Genomic DNA, 23,136 nt, shown 5'->3' on the forward strand with positions numbered 1-23,136 from the left:
AGTTTTAGTGATCTCTGACGAACCTTCTTACAGCAATACAGCACGAACCGAGAGGCACCCAGAACAATGGCCGATCTCTATCGGATTGAACAGGGGGAGAATGAACATTCGAAAGCATACTTACAGCATTTCATTGACCTCGTGCATTAAATCCACGACGTCGACCCACTCACCGCATCAAATCTCTTCGTCAAAAGCTTGCAGGTGGGATCTCTCTTACATGAGAATCTCACCATGACACCACCATACGACATGGCAGACGTACAGACCCGAGCCGAGGGCATCTTCAGGGTATTAGAATTTCGAGAGCGTGCACAGAAGAAATTTGCACTCATCTTTGCTCCACCAACAAATAATCCTCCACCACCTGCTAGGGATGACAAGAGGAAGCGGAACCAAACAAATCACACGAAGGAAGGAAAAAGGCCAAGACAGAATCGCCAGTCATCAAGATACCCATCCTTCGAATACACTGTCCCGCAAGAAGTCATTTATGAAGAAAATAAAGACAGACCAATCTGGCAAGAGCCCTACAAAATTACCACTCCCTCTGACAGAAGGGATAAAAGCAGATACTATCTCTTCCACAAAGATCACGGTCATACAATCGCTGAATGCCACAATTTGAACAATCAGATCCAAGCCCTCATGAGGAGTGGGATGCTTACCCAATACATCAAGGAGACGGGCAGACCGAGCGTCTCGTGGCACAACCCCGCTTCTGCTCCCGCTCCACAAGCATCAGACCCCGTGCACGCAGCCTCTGACAGCACCCAAGAGCCACTTAAGCAAGTCCCTATGATCCACAGGATCATAGAACCCACTGACAATCAAGAGCATACAACCAAAATCCATAAAAGAATGGAGGAACGAGTGAAGCGATACAAATCATTAGGCCACGTGGTCAACCTCGTCACTTCAGAAGACAAAAGCTACCCAGCCTCTGCGATCACCTTCACCGATGCTGACCTGAAGGGCATACATCTACCCCATGATGATCCACTCGTCATTTCCCTACAGGTTGACCATTGCCAGCTGGGCAGAGTTCTGATCGACGGGGGCAGTGGAGTCGACATCCTCTTCAGGGAAGCCTTCCAGAAGATGGGGCTAGAGGAGAATCATATCCGGCCCTCTACCACGCCCATTTTGGGCTTCAACAGCCAAAGAGTATATTCGAAGGGCGTCATTCGCTTAACTGTGGTGGCCGCAGAACGCGCCCTGCCAGTAGACTTTCTCATTATAGATTCCACCACAAGCTACAACGCCATCTTGGGGAGAAATTGGATCCACCGGATGTAGGGGTAGTCTCAACACTACATCAGGTGGTGCGGTGTCAATCACTCAACGGGCGCTACACCGTTGACATCAAAGGCTGCCAGAAGCAGGCCAAAAAGTGCTTCCTTACCCTAAAAGAAATAAATAGCTCTGGCACTGCTTCCCACAACAACTCCCCTGACAAATAGCAATTACAGCAGGACCTACCAGCGTGCCTAAAAGGAATCGATCTAGAGGAAGACCAAGAAAAATCCCAAGTTACGCTCGATACCTTAGAGCAAGTGGGTCTAGACGACGCTGACCCCTCTAAGACAGTGCTGGTAAGTACCAAGCTCTCTGGAGAAGAGAGGCAGACCCTCATACGATTTCTCAAGACTAGAATGAGAACTTTTTCTTGGACTCCACATGATATGCCCGGAATATACCCTTCTGTCATGAGTCACAGCCTAAATATCTCCAACAACTTCCCACCCGTCAAGCAGAAGCAGAGGAGGTTCGCTCCAGAGGTGAATCAAGTCATACAAGAGGAGGTCCAACGAATCCTAAGCACAGGGGCAATCGAAGAATGCTTATACCCCAGTTGGCTTGCCAACCCCGTCGTGGTCCCAAAGAAGAATGGGAAAAAGAGAGTATGCATAGACTACACAAATTTAAACAAAGCGTGTCCCAAGGATAGCTACCCTCTACCGAAGATCGATCAGATGATAGACGCCACGGCAAGATATGAAAGAATGAGCTTCCTTGACGCTTACTCTGGATAAAATCAGATCCCCATGAAATCAGAGGATCGGATTCACACGACTTTCATAACAGATGGTGGTTTATATTTCTACAAAGTTATGCCCTTCGGTCTAAAGAATGCAGGCGCAACATACCAAAGGCTGATGCACAAGCTGTTTTCCTCATTAGTCAGGAGAAATATGGAGGTTTATATTGCGACATGGTCATCAAGTCCAAGCAAAGCTCTTCACATATAGACGACTTGGCCGAGTGTTTTGACATCCTCGATGCTTATAAAATGAAATTAAACCCCTCCAAATGCGTCTTTGGGGTGTCCTCTGGACAGTTCTTGGGGTACGTCGTCAGTCAGAGAGGCATCGAGGCGAACCCAACATAGATCGGATCCCTCTCAGAAGTCAAAGAGCCCCGAACCATCCGAGACACACAGGTTCTGACGGGCAAAATAGTAGCATTAAGTCGATTCATAGCACGAATGTCTGACCGTTGCTAGCCCTTCTTGCAGTGCATAAAGAAATCTACCAACACCACCTGGGGACCGGAGCAGAGAAAAGCGTTGGAAGAATTGAAAACTTATTTGAGCTCCCCTCCTATATTGAGCTCCCCCATTGCTAACGAATATTTATTCTTGTACCTTTTTGTTTCATAATTCGCTGTGAGTTCTGTTCTCTTCCGAGAAGAAGCTAATCGTCAGAGGCCAGTATTCTACTGCAGCAAGATGCTCCTGGACGCTGAAACTCATTACAGTATGATGGAAAAATTGGCACTCGCACTCCTTACGGCAAAGAAGAAGCTACGACAATATTTTGAAAGCCATACCATCATTGTGTATACGGACTATCCATTAAAGCAAGTATTGAGTAAGCCCGACCTCTCTGGAAGGTTATCTAAATGGGCAATTGAGATAGGAACGTATAATATTCAGTTCTCGCCACGAAAAGCAAAAAAAGGACAGGTACTAGCTGACTTCCTGGTCGAAATTCAGTCATTCACCCCTGACACTCTGCCAGAATTGTTAGAGTCAAAAGATCAATGGGTGTGGACGATGTATACTGACGGAGCATCCAATTCCTAAGGAGTTGGCATTGGCATCGTATTAGAGGCTCCCTCGGGCCTCAAAATCGAAGAAGCCATTCGTTTAGAACAATCCACGACGAATAATAAAGCAGAATATGAGGCGCTAATCTATGGTCTAGAACTAGCACGAGAAATGGGCATCCAGCGTCTGAATGTCAGAGGAGACTCACAACTTATGATAGAGCAAGTGGCTGGAAATTTCGATACTAAGGCTCCCCATCTGGCTAACCTTCTACAGAAGGTAACTGACTTGTGATCACATTTTCGGTAGTTCGAACTCATACAAGTGCCTAGGGAACAAAATCAGAAGGCCGATGCCCTCGCCAAATTAGCCTTTGCAGGAGGTTGCACACGCTAGTCCTCCATATCTATAAGTCGACCAAGCAAAGACATGGAAGTCTATTCAACCTCATCAGAACCCGAATGCTGGATGGATCCAATCATAAGATACTTGTCCACCTCCGAACTTCCACATAATCCAAATGACGCAAAACTTCTGCGCCTACAAGCACAACGCTATTCCATGATCCACGGGACGCTGTACCGAAAGTCCTTCAACAGCCCCTACCTACGGTGTTTGCGCCCGTCAGAAGCTAAAAAATTGTTAGAAGAAATACATGAGGGGACATGCGGGAATCACACAGGGGGACGGAGTCTAGCACACAAAGCACTCACAGTAGGGTATTACTGGCCATACATGATGACAGAAGCGCGTAATTATGCCAAAAAATGTGACAAATGCCAAAAATTTGCACCCACCATCCATCAACCTGCTCAAACCATACACTCCATCGTCGCCCCTTGGCCTTTTGAAAAATGGGGGATGGATGTAGTAGGTGAACTACCTAAGGCTGCTGGAGGAAGACGGTTTACCCTTGTAGCCACTGATTACTTCACAAAATGGGTTGTGGCAGAGGCGTACGTCACGGTCAGCAAAACAGACACTATGTCCTTCATCTGGAAGCATATCATATGTCAATTTGGGATACCGTGGGAGATATTCGTGGACAATGGAACTCCGTTCCAAAACGCGAAGGTACAAGAACTATGTGACACATACAAGATCAAGCTTAGCTTCGCCTCTGTCACTTACCCACAAGGCAACGGTCAAGCAGAGGCTTCCAACAAAGTTATCTTTGCCAACATTAAGAAGAACTTGGAAGATAAAAAAGGCGCATGGGTAGAAGAATTACCGAAAGTGTTATGGGCATATAGAACAACAAAAAGATCCTCCACGGGAGAATCTCCCTATGCCATGGTATATGGAACAGAGGCCATCATCCCAACAGAAGTCGATCTACCTACACTTCGGACAGAGATCGCATCTGATCCAACAACGAACAATATTCAACTGCTCCACAACCTGGACCTTCTAGAAGAAGCACGTACAATGGCACAATTACGACTAGAGAATTATCAAAAGGTTGCAGAACGCTACTACAACAAAAGAGTCCACTCACGCACATTTCGAGAAGGTGATTGGGTTCTGCGTAAGGTCATAGGCAACAAGAAGAAGCTAGAACCTAATTGGGAAGGGCCTTTCGAAATCATTAAAGTACTAGGCAGAGGGTCTTACACCCTAAAGAATGTACCTAGTGGGAAAATCGTACCCCGTACTTGGAATTCAATGTCTTTGAAGCAATATTATTGTTAATAGTTGTACTGTGCAATTCAAAAGTAATACAACAACTTTCCATTTTTTCACATTCTTTTAAATTTCTCTTGTATATTCAACTCCTTGAAATTATTGTCCACCATAATTCACCAAGTCAGACACGTGACAATTAAATTTTCACTCAAAAGGTTTCCTCAATTATATCCTCACCTAACTTTGTTCAAAAATAACATTATTCACGTGTACTCAAAAACCACCTACCACCATGGCTATAAATAAACAATTATCTGAATGCTTGAAGTTGCCAACCCCCCTAGCAATACACCGTATGTCTTTAATCTCAATACATACGTTACCCACAGCCACACTTCAATAAACAAAGAGCAATAATAATGCACAGCGAGGATCACACCTCGCACGTTGGCACCAGGCTGAATCTCAACAGTTCGTGGCAACAAGGCCACTACACACAATCTGCGTACACGATCCTACCGCCTCTGCCATTTCACTGGATTTTGTACGGCATTCTAATCTGACTTGACTAAGCTCACAGGGAGCTACGACCAGCCATTTTGCAGTCTAATCTGCCCTGACTACGTCGATCTGGCCGTCCAACGGAGGTGCACTGCAAACCCTACCCTCTTACCCGCATAAGAGGAGCACCTCCTGCTGTCTAACCTGCCCTGACTATCACAACAGAACCATCTGCTGTCATGCTTCGGATTCCTCTCCAACGTATACTAGCTGGTTTGGCAATCCAAGGCTGGGAGGAACTTTTCCCGCAGTCGCACCCATATTCTACACAATGGGTGCCTCTGAGACAGGATACTCGGCAGCCCAAACGACCCATCACTACACTACACGGTATGGGTGCATTGGAAAGATACCTGCCTCACAATCTTGACCTCATTGCATCTGCCTCGACGCCCTACTCTACGCTTTGTCCCCGCATTCGGTCTGGATCACATTAACCCCTCTGACCTCATGGGAAAGTTTCCGTTTCCAGAGGCTGAACCCGTTCCGATCAAGACCACTACAACAACTCCCTACAAGTAAGAAGGTCTGCCACCCAACAATAATGGCAACATCGCAGGAGTACAACACACTTATCACTATAACTTAAATTGGCAGATGCTACGTATGGGCACACATATTTGCTCAATTCCTTTCTCAATAAACAAAAATGAATATTTGTACTATAACTTAAATTGGCAGATGTTAAGCATGAGATCAGAAGGCGATGTATACTCAAAAATAGCAATAAATCAGAAGTTGTCATTTATAAGTTATGTTACATTAACGACAATATTAACTCCTGGTTTTATAATTGATCTATTCTCTATGAATAACTATTTTCTTGCCCATAATTAATCCCATTCAATACGACGCATGTACTCTGCCATCGCACTCTCTAGCTTCGGATGGCCTAACCCATAGCGTTCACACGATATGTAGTACGGGATGCCACTTCTGATAAGCTCTTCCATAGCCCACGTTGAGTAAAGCCACTGTGGGTTGTCAACGATTCTCCTCAAAAAGGGAACCTTCTTCCACTCACGGTGCTCACCTGCAACAACAATGTTGTCAGCTCCAACCCATCACCAAAACACCAAGACGGATCACTCACACAACACTTAACTGGGCATCCTCTCCCACCATCTGTATAATCTTTCGTTGTATTTCGCACGCAATGGCCTAAAGGGTCTATGAAGCTTCTGATCCGAGTAAACCATATGACTCACACCTATCATCACGCCTTCGATTAAGTCCTAAACAACAACAAACACATACAGTACACACACCAAGACAACCAATAGGAAACAAAGTTCTATTTGTATTGATAATTTTCTCTATTACAATCATCTACATACTAGCGGCCTAAAGAGCCCAAAGAATGTCTATACAGAAATTAATTCAAAGCAAAACATGACAGAATTTAACAAAACGATAGTGTGTCGTTCATTCTACGGCACCTCTTTCACCATCTGGCTTGCCCTCTGCAACAGGCGTGAATCCTGATGCCTTCTGATCAAACGCCACATTAGCAACACTATCTTCAACAGCTTCCCCGTTGGCATTATACATCGACCCCAGTGCGTCGCCCCTCAGCTTCAACTTCTCCAGATGACACGGCGGATAGGAAATCTGCAAATCCCCAAGTTCATTCAAGTACTTGTCAACGTCATACTCTCCTATTTTTACATTGACACTTTTACAATACATCTCCAGTTTTGCCCATTTCTCCTCTAGGGTCTGCTTCTTATTACGTAATGCCAGATCCAGATACTTCGCAGTATCTACCTCAGCCACCCTCACAAGTTTGCATTCGGTGATCTCCCGATCTCGAATGCGCTACCTAGTGGCTTCAATCGCTGCCTCTGCTGCCCTCTGCAAAACCCAAAACATTACGGAATCAACACACGTGTTTTATGGGCCCATTAATTTTCTAATACATTAATAACAAAAGAAGAGTCGCATACCTCTGCCATCTCCTCCAACTGCTTTTTGGTTACAGCCACCACCTCTTTTGCTTCTTTGAACTTCTTCCCTAAATGGAGTTCAGCCTCCAACTTCTGCTTCCTGGCGTCCGCTACACTGGCCTCAAGATCATTTGACTTTCGCTCCAGCTCTTTTTTCTCTTTTTCTAAAATCTCCTTATCAGTCTGCAACGACACTACATCCTCCTCAAGGTCGTTCATCATACTACTAAGCTTCTCCATGCGGGCTTCATGATGAACGCATAATTGACTTTTCTCCATTCACTTATTGGTCATATCCACCAAGTCAGCCTTCAGTTTGTCTCGCTCTACTTTGAGCCCGGCAGTGCTGACCAGCTTCTCCTCTGTGGCAGTCACCCTCTTTTTTGCCTCAGCCAGCTCTGCTTCTAACTTCTTGATGGCTTCCACGAGCACGTCCCGATTTGCCTCAGCCATCATTCTCCCCGCCCGCTTCTCTTCTAATTTCGCCGTCTGCTCTGCTAATTTAGAGCCATTTTGTATAGCTGCCGCATATTCCCGCCTTGCAGCAGATGCGCATACATAGCTCTGTCAAACATCAATTACACCCATTAAAAATAACACCTTATACATATCAAGAGATACAGACAAGGCCTGATTTTTGAACCAACTTACCATCCAAATGTGATCTGATACTTGTTGCAGCAAATCACCTTGCCCGCTCAAGGATCCAATTGCTTCTGTCGGCAGATGGGGTCTACTCATACGTAGGATTTCATCCATAACTTCAGTAGACGCAGAAGGGCCATATTCCGACACAACTCATGCTTTGTCACTTGCTTCTCGCCTGCAAGCGCAGCTGCAGAAGCAACGGGGGCAGCTGGCTTCCCAACTTCTGCTAACGTCGATATCACAATGCTATCAAATGCTAGCGCAACTGTCCTCGCGCCAGAAGAATACGTCTTCGAAGGGCGTATAAATAAGATATCATCTTCACCCAAATCACTGGGGAGGTACACCGGCATCTGCACGGAAGAAGACGTTAGCTGCTCTAAGAAAGCGCTAGGAGATCCAAAAGTGTTAGTACCCTTCGGGGACACAGTAATGACATCTCCTGGATGAGACTCAGAAGCGGTAGGCAGTAATAAGGAAACGTCAACACTGAGAGTGTCAACACCTGTTACTTCGACAGCCCCTGATTCCTGACACCCAGGGATAGTTTCGGACACAACGGCTTTACTTGCCTCAACTGGCAGAGGAGTGGTATCCGCAGACTCAAAACCCTCTCCGAATGCATCCTCTAGAAGCTTGTTTTTACGAGAAGCAGAGGAAGGGTGTCTCCCCTCTGAGCCACACTTATGGCCAGTGGCAGACCCTTCAGTCAAATTAGAAGCAGGGGGCAATGCCTCTGACGACTTCACACAGATAGTAGGAGACTTCTCCTCAAATGGTAAGCCACCCTGCACTCCATCTCCGGTCGCCACTCCTGATAATTTGGACGGAGAAGAGGAAACGCCCTCTGCATGAGCCACCCCTTCTGAGCCTGTTGCCAAGGAAGAACCAATTGCATGTGAAGTAGGAGACACCCCAGGTAAATGCCCAACGGGGGCAGATCCCCGCGGCTTCTTGCACAACGAGAGAGCCTGGCCCATTAGTAATTTTCCTGGGGTAAGTTTGGGGATTGCAAAGGGAGATCCTTGAGTAGTGGGGGCAGAACCTTTTGGGATCCGAAGCTTGGACGAAATGCACTTCCCATCGTCCGAATCTTTGCCAGAGGACTCCTCACGCTCCTTTCTTTTTCCTAAGGCGTCTGTAGGCAAAGGCACTTGCTGAAGAGGCTGAATCTGCAGAGCGTCTGAAGGCGTGGACGATTGCCCTTGGATGCGGGAAGACCTGCACGATAAGCCGGACTTATCAGGGGAAGACTCTGCAGCAGAAGCCAGACCAGAGCCCTCCTTCTTTTTACCCTCTGGGACCCCTTGACGCTTGGCACGTGCAGCGTAAGTTTCAGAACACGCCCTTTCGAACTCAGCCTTTGTCAGCAACAGAGTTGAAGGAGTAGGAGAGGATTTCTTCATGAAAGCTCCTAGCTGCTTCGCACACGCTGTTGTAATCTTGCTTAGGGTCATATCACCCTTCTGCGATCTAACTCGCACGGCACCAGGATCGACTCGATCCACGAAACAAAGCCGAGTCATAATCTGCATACAGTAGGGGTTCAGTACACCCCTGATACTAATGGTGTTCTCCTTAGATTCATGTAGAAGCCCCTTCTCCGTCAGCATGCTCTGTCACTCAGAACCCATGCTAACCTAAGGCCAAGAAAAATCTGACGCAAAGAACCAAAACAGTAATACACAGAGTTAAACTAGCAGACAATCATCCAGATATGATTAATTCACATTAAAATCAATAAGGAACAGAGTGAAAAGTGTGACTCACCTTTTATAAATACCCTGGCCAGAGGAAAAATTTCCTGAGACAGGAATTCAGGATACCACGCTCCTCCAACAGCAAAGAAGTATTTATCCCAATTTCGATGGGAGCTATTGAAATCAGTGAAGATTGTCCGATCCTTTTTGGGAGAGAGGTAGAAGGTTTTCCAAGGCTTTCCCTCTATCGCCTTGTGTTGTGGACTTGGTGAAGCACGCGTAAATGTTGTCCGATTGGATATTGACATTCCTGAGGCTCCCTATCATCTGAGCCCCGACTATAGATTGAATAGCATTTGGGAGAAATTGCGAAATGTGAGCCCCAGAGTTTGAAATTATCTGAACAAGAAGAGCCGGGAGAGGGAAGCGGAGCCATTCGATATGTCTCAGACTCATGATGATCTCAGAAGGCTTCACTACGTCCTTAAATCGCCATTCTCGAAGCTCGGCATCCGAGAGTATCCTCACCGTGACATTATCGGGAATGTCGAACGATTTGCACATACGTTCGAATGCATTCTTGTATCCGTCGCGATCCAAAGGCTCGGGAGATGAACGAGAAGACATTATCACACCGAATGAGATGATTGTCGAAGGTTTGAACTGAAGGAAATCTCTAGGGTTTCTTCGGAGCTTCTCTCTGGAAGTTGGAATAAAGTTTGGAAATTTGAATGGAAATTATTTTGAAACAAAAACTACTTAAATGAAAGGTAAAATTTTGAACCAAACGTTTTACTCGATAACCGTGTTTGCATTAAGTGTAACTTTTCAATAATCAAATGATCATGTACCTACGGATTACCTCGGTTTACGGAGAATGACGGCTCTAGGCGAACTTTTTTGTGTTGAAGAGTCGGCCCAAGATTCTAACAGATTAGCACACCACGCCTGTCCGAAGCTTGGGCCAGGGGGCATCTGTTGGGCCCAAAATGTTCGGCCCAAAAACCCTTTCCTCATTTATCAAATTTTCAAAACGGAACGTTTTGACAAAGAAAGGTTCCGAAGGCAGAAGCTGCGGATCAGAGGCAATCTGCGCCTCTGACCCCTGAGCGAGACATTCAAAGTCGGTATTTTTGGAGGGAAATTCAGTTATTTCTTTCCCCCCATTCCAGGGTTCGCTTGAACTAACTAACTGCTTTGCATATTCTGTCCTATAAATATAAGATTCGTAGAAGGGAAATTGATCGGACTTTGAACTGACTTAAGCATCGGAGTGTCTTTCTTGCAGGTGATCCCGACGAGTCAAAGGCAAACCTCATCACCGGAATAGTGGCAAGTCATCATTACCCGTTGGGTTTTACTTCCAGATATAGAAAGACAAATTGTTGCCCCAACAATATATATATACTAAGTAAAAATAACATGCACATTTGCTTAGTTTAAAGTTATAAACATGCTTATTCAACACATGTATTTATTTTTATTATTTTTTAATTATCATATAAATGTTAAATAAATAAACAATATCATAAAAATAAATAAAATATGTCTACTATAATGTATGACATACATGTATTAGAAAATTAGGGCAAAACATTGTCTATAATTTAAAAAAAAACCGGTTTACTTTTTTTTCTTCAATATATAATAGAATGAATTACAGTTCTATAGTATATATAAATATTTATATCAATAATCTCTGTATATAGGATATCTAAATACAACATTGACATATATATATTTACATAGATACATGATATATATTACAATAATATTTAAAAAGAAATTAATAATAGAATAAAATAATAATAGAAAAAGTTATAGTGTAAAGTAGTATACATGCATCGACTATTTTTAGTTTCTAATGTAACTGACATTGTCCTTCGGTGAATTTGATGAAGAAAAAGAACTTTAATCACTTGATAAAAAATAAACTATCACTATACAAATTTATAAGATAAAAAAATAATATGTATGTCTTTATTATTTTTAAATAAATATGATTTAATTATTTAAATTATCATAAATAAATATGATTTAAATTATTTCAACATTTTAAAACATGTCATATTGTTATTTGTGTGATTTATTTTTGGGTTTTACATAATAATTTGCTCAAATAACAATATAAGATATTGAGTACCCACTTTAGTATTTCCCCTCTATTATATCTCATCAAATAGAGGTGTGCTTTTTACCTTTGTTAGCTATATTTTAGCTACATCTTTATTTTACCTCTAAGAGTGCTCTATCAAAAATAGATAATGAAGAATGATGGGTGGGATGGTTACATGAAGGAACATAATTCTTACCCATATAGATATATATAAACAAACCTTCCAAATAGCCCATACATTTTTGGTCAAAATATTTTGAATATGTACTCTGATTTTTACACCTCTTACATATTGTAGTGAGTGAGCTATATATTCCTTTTCCCTATGGTAAAAAAAAATTAGGAAGGAATTAATTAATGGTATGTAACGTTAATTATAATGTGAAATACTGATGGTCTATATATATAGTATATATTATGTTATATGTGCATTAATTTGAAATGAAATATAATTGATAGGGATATAAATGGGGTGGGGTGAGGTTAGGGATGACTCCCTTATCTCTGTCCCGTCTCGGGATCAGGGTCCTTCAACTATCTATTTAATAAATATATTTAATTTTTTTAAAAAATTGATCAAATAAATTAAGATAATTAATACTTTTTAATATAAAATATTTTTTAAAAAATAATAAATTATACTATTAGGAAATATATATTTTTTATATAAATTATTATATTATATATTTTTAAGAATATTTATATTAAAAAAATAAATTAGAATAAAATTACAATGTAAACAAAACAGATTCGAGACGTGATTCATGTCCCCCATCCCCACCCCCACCCCATTAAGGACGGGTTCCCACGGAGACCCTACCCAAGAGGTTAAATTTACATCCCTAATAATTGACTCTAATAGATTTATGAGCTATTCATGCATGCAAGTTGCAATATATGTTTGTGTGATTGAATCAAGAGTTTAGTGGTTATAAATGTATCTTTTTTTAGTAGTGTGGGTACGTTGTTAATTCTATGTAATAAATTTACACAATAATTAAAAAAAATAATTACACAACTTTTGTACTCGTAATTTAATACGTGATTAATATTGAAGGCATTCTCACCTATCTAATTACCACCCTTAGAATAAAACACGTTTTTTTTTCATATATACCAAGCTAACGTAATAAATGATCGCAGCAGGACTAGCAAAAGCATTTGAGTTAATTTTTTTAAAAAAAAACAGCAATTTGCAGCAAAGGAAAGGCAAAATCAGAATCTTCTAAGTACTATTTGAACAGTGGTGAAAGACTAAAGAAAACCAAAAAGGAATTCAAATTAGTAAAACTGTGACAAATTAAGTTGGTAATTAGACTAAAAGCGAGCTATATATGAATACAATTCACTTAATTATGTTGAAAGGTTAATCATAATGCAGAGACAAGTTTATTAGACATAATTATTATGAAAATTCTAATTTGTTCTTCTTCTTTGTAGTGGTGATTAGTACGTATGTAAAGCGCGTGAAAGATAGAGTGATTTCATAACTTTATTATATTAATTTTAATAGAATGAATATATATATATATATATATATATGTTTATATAAATATGTATAAATGGGTCTGAGACATAATCATTTGGAGATAAGGTTTCGATCTCATTACTCCTTTTCATCTCCAACAGTTATATACTATTACTCTCTCTTGAGTAATACTTAAGCAAAAACCACTGCATGCACATAAGACCAGTTAAGATAATTTCATGTGTTACTATAAATAAATGCCATATAAAACGATCACATCTTATCTTATACTAAAAAAAATGATGATGATGATGATGAGTTTTGCATCATATATATATATATATATACATGGGACAGGTGCACATGAAGTTAGTACAAGTTAAAATTGAATAGCATATATATTTATCTAATATTTTTTTATTTGCTTATGAAATTCCATAACATATATGACACATTGTGATAATTATTAATTAGTACTTATTATTATTATTTATTGTTTAAAAAAAGTAGTACTTTCTTTTTTGAAAATTAGCAACACGATTAGAAAGCTTAAATTCTTTATACTTGCCAGTACGTACCCAAAGATTGACTTTGAATTAAAATTCCCTTTCAAGGATTTTGGAAAAAAAGAATATTTGGAAAATGACCATATATAAATATATATTATTTTTTTCACCAAATATATAATTATAAATAAACCTTTCTTTGTATTACAAAATACTAATGGAAAACATTCTTGGTATAAATTGTTTCCAACTTTGTTGTTTTCTAAATATAAAAATGTCTCCTATGCCTATGGACCCAAAGAAACTTGGCAAACACTTCATTTTCTAAAATGTAAAGTATTGTAGATTTGATTCCCTTTTTGTTAGAATCTTCATTTATACTACTTTCCATTATTGGCTATCCATTTCTCTTATATATTTTATACGAAATTACATTCAATAACTATACAAATATATATATATGGACTAGAGAAATTACTTCAATTATATATCCTTATTAGTATTACAATGAAGGGTCACTTGAATACACGTACTATTTTCTAAAGGCAAATAATACAAGAGTGGTAATTTAGATAAAAATGAAATTTGTATCTTTTGGCCAAACCAACTCACTCACGTACCTAAAAATGAAGCTAATTAAGGCTAAGTCAATTATGAAGGCACCCCCTAAGCTAATCGACATACTATTAACTCTCTCTAATGCTTTAATTTTTGGGTGCTGCACCTCCATGCACTTTCGACTCCAATTTTCACTTTTGCTTTGCGGCACCATTACACAACTTTCCAAAAAACATTTTCAAATTATACTAAATAACATTTTGCAACTTTGCTTTACCTTTTTTTTTTTTAAAAAAAAATTATTATTTTTAATTTATTAATTTTGCTTTTAACTTTTGAGTTCACATTACTAAAGAATAGTCTACATTTCATTTCATATTTTAGCTAACTCATTTGGTAGTTATGAAATGCAAAAAAAAATAAGCCATGAAAACTTGAGGCTTAAATTCACACTTGTGTGTGGGTCTACTTATTTCAAACCAATCGACCGTCCACCGCGACCGCTAATTGCGCTCTTGTTCGTGTGTGTGGGACACAAGAGAATGCCATGCCACGCTTTGTTACATTTCACAATTTAAAAAAAAAAAATAGTTAATTATTTAATTATACTAAAGAGAAAGAAAAAAAAGTAGATTATACATTTATATTAATTAGACTTAATTAATATAGATACACTCTTTAACCCAAAAAAGAAGGCATTACATCGCCATAGTCACTCAACAAAACTACACTCTCAACAGTCAACCTTACTCTCTCGTAATTTTTTATAATAATAAGAGAGATATTTAAACAAATAATATAATAATAATTTAACAAAACTAATTAAAACAAATTTTATTTTAATTTTTTTATTTTTTTTTAAATTGCTGCAGCCTGAACAAAATCTGCCGAGAAATCGGCAAGGCAACGGCGGCAACACTCGGTCCAATGACTGTGCCTGCCACTGTTTTTCTCAGAGGACCACAAGAGGGTCTGAGCCAAACAAAATATCTCGAAACAGATCGTCTCCACCTTGGCACATCGAATCCGTGCCGGACGACGTGTCGTATGATGACTCCAGGAACATGTCACTGAAATCTTCTTTTACTATATAGTCCGGCAACGGTTGAATCATTCCGGCTGATGCACTGACTTCGCTGTCGTTTTCGATCACCATGTCGTCTAATAAGAAAAACGACGGGTCGAACAGTGTCGTTGATTCTGGGGAGTACTCGAAATTGAAGAACTCGTCCTCGAACGGAGGTAAGTCAAACGACAAGTAATCACCCAAATCGTTTGGTAGACTGTTCGTTGTCGTTTCACCTTGGCACTCTTGGACCGCTGCTACTGCTGCTGCTGCTACTACTTCTTCTTCCTGTTTCAGAGGTTGAGACACTACTTCTGGTTCTAGGATGAAGTCGTCTAGTATCGGCTTTTGACCTTCTTCTTCGTTTGAGTGAGTTCTGAAATGAAGGACTGAAGTCGGAGAAGAAAGGTTTCTCGACTCTTCGCCCGAATCATACCCAGATAGCGACGCTGCTCCGGTGATATCCGGCTCCGGATTTTCTTTCGCCGAAGGCGTGACGAAGTTGGTCAAAGCGTCCGGTCCACGAAGCTTGATGGCAGCGTTGTCGTACACCATGGCAGCTTCCTCGGCCGTGTCGTATGTACCCAACCAGAGCCGTACACGTCTCGCTGGATCTCGAATCTCAGCCGCCCATTTGCCCCACGGCCGTTGTCGAACTCCTCTAAACTTCTTAGTCGGAGACGAAGAAGAAGTATTAGAGGTTTTGATGGGTCTTCGGCAAGTGGGTCCGGCCTCAACCGCCGGTCTTTTTCGAACATTAGAGACTAGATTGGGTTTACAGCTAGTCTCGATGTTAACTTCGTGTACGTACCGCTTCACCCTTTGACGAATAAAGAACTCTCCTTCTTCATCGCTGGAAGAATCAGTCGCATCCGGGTCGGTAACGGATATCCGTACGGTTCTTGGAACAGCGGAGCTTGACTCCGACGACGACTTTTTGGACGGTCTGGTTAACTTTTTGGTAATACTCCGGTGCTCTGTGCATTTTATCGGACATAGGATACTCTGCTCCATCTTTTCTTAGACCAAAATTTCACTTCAGATTCTCATCAAGCGAGAAAAAGAGGAAAGAAAGAAAGGATTGAGACCCGAATAAAGGGATTCTAAAGAAAGAGAAAGCGAAGCAAAATCGTGAAGATGAAGCCTTATGAGTTCTTTAGCGATAAGGGAACAGAAAAAAACTGTGAAAAGGGTACCTAAAAAGGCCAAAGCTGATTCAAAAATCGAAAACTAATTTGAAACTCTTTTCTTCTTACAAGTTAGGCAAAAAGAGAAAGGTGTTAAAGATTTTTAAAGACTGGGCAGAAAAACAAAGGGTGTAAACAGCACAGACCCAGAATATAGAAACTACCAAAGTAAATAAGGAAACTCAGTAACTGTGTTTTTTGGTACACTGTACTACTACTACTGTTACCACTGCCCTGCTCTCTTGCCAGCCAAGAACTTTCTGTAGAAATTTTCTGTTATTTTCTTTTCTTTTCCTGGAAAATATGTTGGGATTGTTTCGCCAACCAAAAGGAATGAATGAGTCAATAGGGAAAAAAGGAGTTACACAGATGAATGAATAGCTCTTACAAGTGTACGAATGAGAGAGTGAGAGTTGAGAGAGAAAAAAAGTTCAGTGTTGAGGAGCGAAATGCTGAAATTGTAGTTTTATAGGATACCCACAGCCCGAAAATAAATAAATATATAATATTCGTTAAAAACTTTGAAAACGAAACAAAAGTAAAGTATTATTAATATTGTTACTATTAATCAATTAATTAATTAATGCTTACTTTCCATTTTAATCTAAAAAGAAAATAATGCAATTTCTTTTTTTATTTATTTTTATAAACATGGTTAAATTGGAATAGGAGAGGTCATATCAAGGGCCGGTCGGAGTCGGTCCGAAGATCCCGGTCACAACCGTGGTAATAAAAATACGTTCCGCCGCATCTCGATGATGCTTTAAGATCGCGCCACGTGGAATGTGTGGGGTCCATTAGGACTTTGGCCCAATTAGAGAACATCATAAGGTGCTGAGTCAGCATATAATTTCATCTTGAAGTCTGTGTCGGGTGTCACGTGAGGCCCAAGATACCCGGCTGTGTTGTTAATTTAGTCGGTCAAATAATTTGACCACGCGAATTAAAAAGTCCAAGAGAGAGTTAATTGCTCTACTTTGTTCCCTTAATTCGCCCACTAATTAGATTACTAAACGAGAGCAATAATTATATCACACGAGGGCATTTTCGTCTTTTTCCTAAATTACCATACGAAGTGTGTAACAATTCAGTCTGTGCTGTCTTTGTTGGCATTATAATTTTACTTTTTTTTTTTCATTTCAGCTTTTCAAGTTGGATATTTTGTTTTTGCTTTTTTTTAAAAAAAAAAAAAAAAATATTTATTTACCTTTTTATTTTTGTATTTTTTACAGTTACAGCTATAAAAGTAACGTGGCAAGCAACCTAGAATTCGCCGCCATTTATAATTCGTTATGTACGTCTCTGGGTTTTTTGTGTACTCCGTGTTACTTCTACCGAGATATGCCAATATCACGCGCTTATTTTATTTATTTATTTGGATTACTTTCGAAAAAAAAATTACTCGAAAATTCAAATACCCAAATTTATTTACCATAACAAATTTGAGTAGCTACTAAAAATAAAAAATAAAAATTGTTGCTAAAATATTTTATTTTTATACAAATTTTTTTCCCGTAAATATACTTGTTGTTTAAAAAATATTAAAATTTTATACTAATTTTTTTTATAATAAATATATTCATTATTTTTTAAATATTGTACTTTTATATTTATTTTTATTATTATTTTAAGAAGTAATAGAGGTTGAAAGAAAAATGTAGGTTTTAATTATTTTTTTAACTTTAAATTATTTTTATTTTTTTATTCTTTCTCAAAATAATAAAAAAAATGTTTTAAAATTTTAAAAGTAATCAAAATAACTAATACTTATATTTTTCTTTCACTTTTTTTTTAAAGAATTTATATTTTAATTGATGGAAAATATAAGTTTTTTAATTATTTTAAATATTATAGTATTAATTTTAATAAAATATTTATTAATTTTTAATTTAAAATAGTTATTTTAAAAAAAATAAGAAATAAAAAATTATTTAAAATTTGAAAAATAATTTTAAAAAAACCTATATTTTTCTTTCACTTTCTTATTAATTCTCAAAAAATATATTTTGGAAACTCATGATTTCTTCAAAATCAAGTAAAATCAATATATAGAATTTTGTTTTCATTTTTTATTTTAATTACTAAACTTTTTTGTCCATATTAATTAACTTACCTTTATTATCAGTATTTATTCTTTTTCCTTTTTTCTTTCATTTTTTTGCCAATATTTATTTAAAATTTTAGGAGATTTGGTAACGTGCTTCACATTCCAGAGTAAGGGTATGTGCGATTTAACTAATTTTGGCTTCGTGCATGGAATGGATTACAAAACGTTTTCAATCATATATTGAGATACCCGTTTTAAAATACTTAATTAAAAAAAGCATAGATAAAAATATATATTTTATATAACTAGATTTACTTTACAATCCCCTTTTAAGAAAAGAAATTACTTTTTTTTTTTGGTTCTAAAGTCTAAAGCTTTCTGTATCGAGAAAAGGGAGTAACCACTTTAAATTTCTTACATTTATTTGTAGTATGAGTAAATATAAGATCTGATTTTGAGTATTCTTACACACCATATCATATGGCAAATTTATTCAAAAAAAAAAAAAAACCCAAAAAAGTTGATTATCGTAGTATACACGTGCATGCAAATCTAAAGAACATACTTAATACATATAGTATATATATGCACACGTACGTATGTATATATCTTTAATTTCTTATGAATATACTTTACAATAACATGTTCATTAGATTCTTTTAGAGACTGAAATTTGAGTCAAAAGTGAATCAAAACCTACCAACTTAGGCAATGTTTTTTTTTTAGGGAGAGAAAGTTGCAGAACCTTATATTAACTAGCAATTGTGTAAATTACGAAAGGTGGCAACCACATGGTATGGTTATTGTCTATTTATATATATATATATATATATATACACATGTAAGTGTGTATTTATACTTTTGGTAGCAAATTGTTTTCGAAAATTGTTTGTTTGGCTAATTTGTTTTGTTCTATCAATACGTATTTATTTTTTGTCGCCGTACGTATATTATTAGTCATTATAATTAGTATATATATATTTATATATGGGGATTATGATCTAGGGGTTTCAATTGTGTTATCAATCAGTGTACAATTTTCAGTTCTTTTTTTATGATCGTATATATTGTAGTTATTTAGAGTATTTATAAATTTTTAGAAAATTATTAATAATGTACAGTGCAAAAAATTAGATTCAAATATATTGTTTTTCTCGTGAAAAAAATTAGTCACATGTGTAACAACCTGTTTTGAACCTAATTTTCGGCACTATAAATTATCAAAATTTTATGAAAATTTGCAAAAATTCTAAATAGATATAATATACACGCTCATAAAAAAAACATAATCACGCCGAAAACTATTCATAAGTCATAAATACACAAAAGCACCACTGGTATGATTGTTTTTGGAAGCCCCTATAGCATATTTTCTCAATATATATATATATATCTTTTATAAAAAAAGTGTGTAGATAACAAAAATTCTTAGTTTTAAAGGTTTTATTTTTATTTTTTTCCATTAACTTTAACGGAATATTCTTAAACTTAAATTAAATTAAATAAATAAATAATTAAACAAATTAAAATATAATATTTTTTAGATATTTTACCATGATAATTATTTAAAAACAATAAAATCATATATTTTATAACTTAAATAAAATTTAATTAAACTTAAACTTAAATTTAATATTATATTAAACATATAATATATAATCTTCTGTTGTCACTCCCAAATTAAAAAACTATAACAAACATAAACTTAAATTACAATAAATAAATAAATTAATTAAAATAGAATATGTTTACGATATTTTATGATAATTTAAAAAATTAAATCATATATATTTAAAAATATTAAAAGCATACATTATTTTTTTATCTTATAAATTTATGTGATATAATTTATTTTTTATGAAGCTCTTTTTCTTCATCAAATTCACTAAAGAACATTGTGAGATACATTAAAAACTAAAAATAATTTATGCATGCATACTACTGTCTACATTATGATTTTTTTTATTATTATTTTATTTGTATTATTAATTATTTTTAAATATTATTGTATTTTTATATGTATATTATGAAGCGATGGAAATATATATCTCTGTTAACATTGTGTTTAGATATCATATATGTAAAATTTATTGATATAAATATTTATATATACTATAGAATTATATATTTCATTCTATTATATATATATATATATATATTAAAAAAAAAACAGTGACTTTACAATTAAACCTAAAATATATGTATTACATATAAATATGCTGCCGTAAAGCTCCAAGAGGTATGGAACTAAACCAAACATTAAAAACAGTATTTTCCGATAATATCTTACCAGTCAAATAATGAAGTTGACATTGCTGAATTTAGTATATAAATCAATTATTTTCACCAAATTCTTGTTTTTCTTCCAATTTCGAATATTGTTTTTCTCGTATTCACTTTGGTAAATCGGTTCGTAATGATATAATTAAAGGGTATTTCTTTGAAACCGGCCCCCATTTATCGGCGGTGCATAATTAGAGAAAATAAACAGTCATATTAGTAATCAAATATGGGGCTTCAAACGCTATATCAAACAAAGAAGCCGACTCTGTTTGTTTCTGAAATCGACTTATATTTTAGAAAAAGCAGCCCATAAAAATAAAAATAAAATTTTTTAAAAAAATTAATAAAATAAAATAAACATGTTGCGGCTGACCTGGCACTTTGAAGTCCAGCTATGCAAAATGTCTTTATGTGTCACCAAATGATTAATTGGTAGACCCTCACGATCACAATTTGGTAAAACATTCCGCTTGGCATGAAAAATAAATAGAATGGTGCCGGTTTTGAATTTTGAATAATATAGAATCTCTAATCTTAATTTCTTTCTTTATTATCATTACTATTTAATCAAATATATAGTATTCTCTGTATAATAATTTTGTTTTATCCATATCAAATATACAGGTATTTAACCACTCACAATTCTTTAAAAATGAGTAAGTAGTGAAAATAAACATTTTAATATATATATATACTAGATACAAATAAGTTGCAATGTATGTTTATTTAGTTTTATTTATAGAATTTATTAATTATTTTTATTAAATTTATATTAATATCATATAAATTTCAAATAAATACCATGTTTTAATTAAATTATTTATTTATTTTTGTTTAAGTTTAAGTTTATATTTGTTCTAATTTTTGAATTTTGGAGTGATAATAAGAGATTATATATTATATGTTTAATGTAATATTAAATATTATACATGGGTTTTAAATTTAAGTTTCTTGTTAGATTTTTTTATAAAACAATTTGTTGCTAATTAACAGTAAATTACATTATATATTTAATATGATATTATTCTAATAAGTGAGTTTAAGTTTAAGTTTAATTAAATTTAATTTAATTTGTAAAACGTATGATTTTATTATTTTTAAACAATTATTATTGTATAATATCTAAAAATATATCATATTTTAATTTTTTTAATTATTTATTATTTTTAAATAATTATCATGGTAAAATATTTCAAAAATATTATATTTTAATTTGTTTAATTATTTATTATTTTTAAATAATTATTATTGTAAAATATCTCAAAAATATCATATTTTAATTATTTATTTTATTTTATTTAAGTTTAAGTGATGTTTGCAAACTACTATTAAATATTAGAATATTTTGTTAAAGTTAATATTAAAAAAATAAAAACTATTAAAACTAAGAACCTTTAAAACTAAAAAATTTCGTTATTTACACACTTTTTATATAGAAGAGATATTGCTTTGTCAAAAGGGCCTACATTAATAAACTTTTGTAAAACAGTATTTTTTTGGTACATAATACATACTCCACAACTACTTGTCGTACCTATAAGTATTAAAAGAATGTTGAACAATATTATTCGTAAAGAATATATATTAATATCAAAATTAGAAAAAGAAATTCAAATCGTTTAAGAATATATATATAATTAAGTGATAGGGTTGTACGTGTACAATGTTTATATATACGTATATGTGTACATGTAGAAGTACTCATTACAGGTAGAAGTTAACACCTGCACGCTTTTATATATAGATATGTATATATATATATATAACAAATATTATATATATATAAAAAAAGAGTAAATGGAGATAATAATGAAGGGAAGGACTTCACATGATTGTGTGCTCTAAGTTGTCCGACCAATGGGTGCAGTTTGTCACATGAACAATTCTTGATCGGAACACATCTCAAGGACTGTACTAGAACTATACTAATACTACTGCCCCTCCACACTAAACTTTCTCATTCATATATATATATATATAACTCATAACCTCACGTGGGGGGTTTGGTGAGGAGGACCTCTATTTCTATTTCTGTATAAGCTATTGTATTTTTCTTTTCAAAAACATGGGAATTATCTTCTAATTCCATGGTGAGATAGAATTAATTAAATTCATTTTCCTCAGGGATGATGGCTATTTATTTTTTCTTAAATTGAAAAAAGAAAAAAGAGTCCACTTTATGACAATATGTAGAGCGCTCACGTGACTGCCATACAGTACTATTTTTAAGTCTGAATAATAATACCGACAACAAAACTGAAATTGAAAACACTTCTGGGTATTTTATTTGTTGTTTTGTTAATTGCTTTATTACAAGATATGTATATTTATATATGAAACTAAAAACGGCTTGTGTATATTGAATGAGCCCC

General features: G+C 36.0%; 2 protein-coding genes across 2 annotated transcripts; one reads left to right on the forward strand and one right to left on the reverse strand.

The window, feature by feature from the left end:
- The first annotated feature begins 252 nt into the window (after positions 1 to 252).
- Positions 253 to 1,299, forward strand: LOC133778937 (uncharacterized). Its single transcript, XM_062218948.1, has one exon. It carries the CDS (start codon positions 253 to 255, stop codon positions 1,297 to 1,299), a length of 1,047 nt encoding a protein of 348 aa, XP_062074932.1.
- Positions 1,300 to 14,801: 13,502 nt separating this feature from the next.
- On the reverse strand, positions 14,802 to 16,898 carry LOC133834595 (ethylene-responsive transcription factor CRF4). Its single transcript, XM_062264260.1, has one exon. It carries the CDS (start codon positions 16,259 to 16,261, stop codon positions 15,134 to 15,136), a length of 1,128 nt encoding a protein of 375 aa, XP_062120244.1. The 5' UTR covers positions 16,262 to 16,898; the 3' UTR covers positions 14,802 to 15,133.
- Positions 16,899 to 23,136: the final 6,238 nt, after the last annotated feature.

The sequence above is a fragment of the Humulus lupulus genome, chromosome 5 (genome assembly GCF_963169125.1).
Source record: "Humulus lupulus chromosome 5, drHumLupu1.1, whole genome shotgun sequence".
NCBI classification, from domain to species: domain Eukaryota; kingdom Viridiplantae; phylum Streptophyta; class Magnoliopsida; order Rosales; family Cannabaceae; genus Humulus; species Humulus lupulus.

Excerpts from the sequence above, each read along its gene's own strand:
- LOC133778937 (XM_062218948.1), top strand. The coding sequence starts at position 253 with ATGGCAGACGTACAGACCCGAGCCGAGGGCATCTTCAGGGTATTAGAA.
- LOC133834595 (XM_062264260.1), bottom strand. The coding sequence starts at position 16,261 with ATGGAGCAGAGTATCCTATGTCCGATAAAATGCACAGAGCACCGGAGT.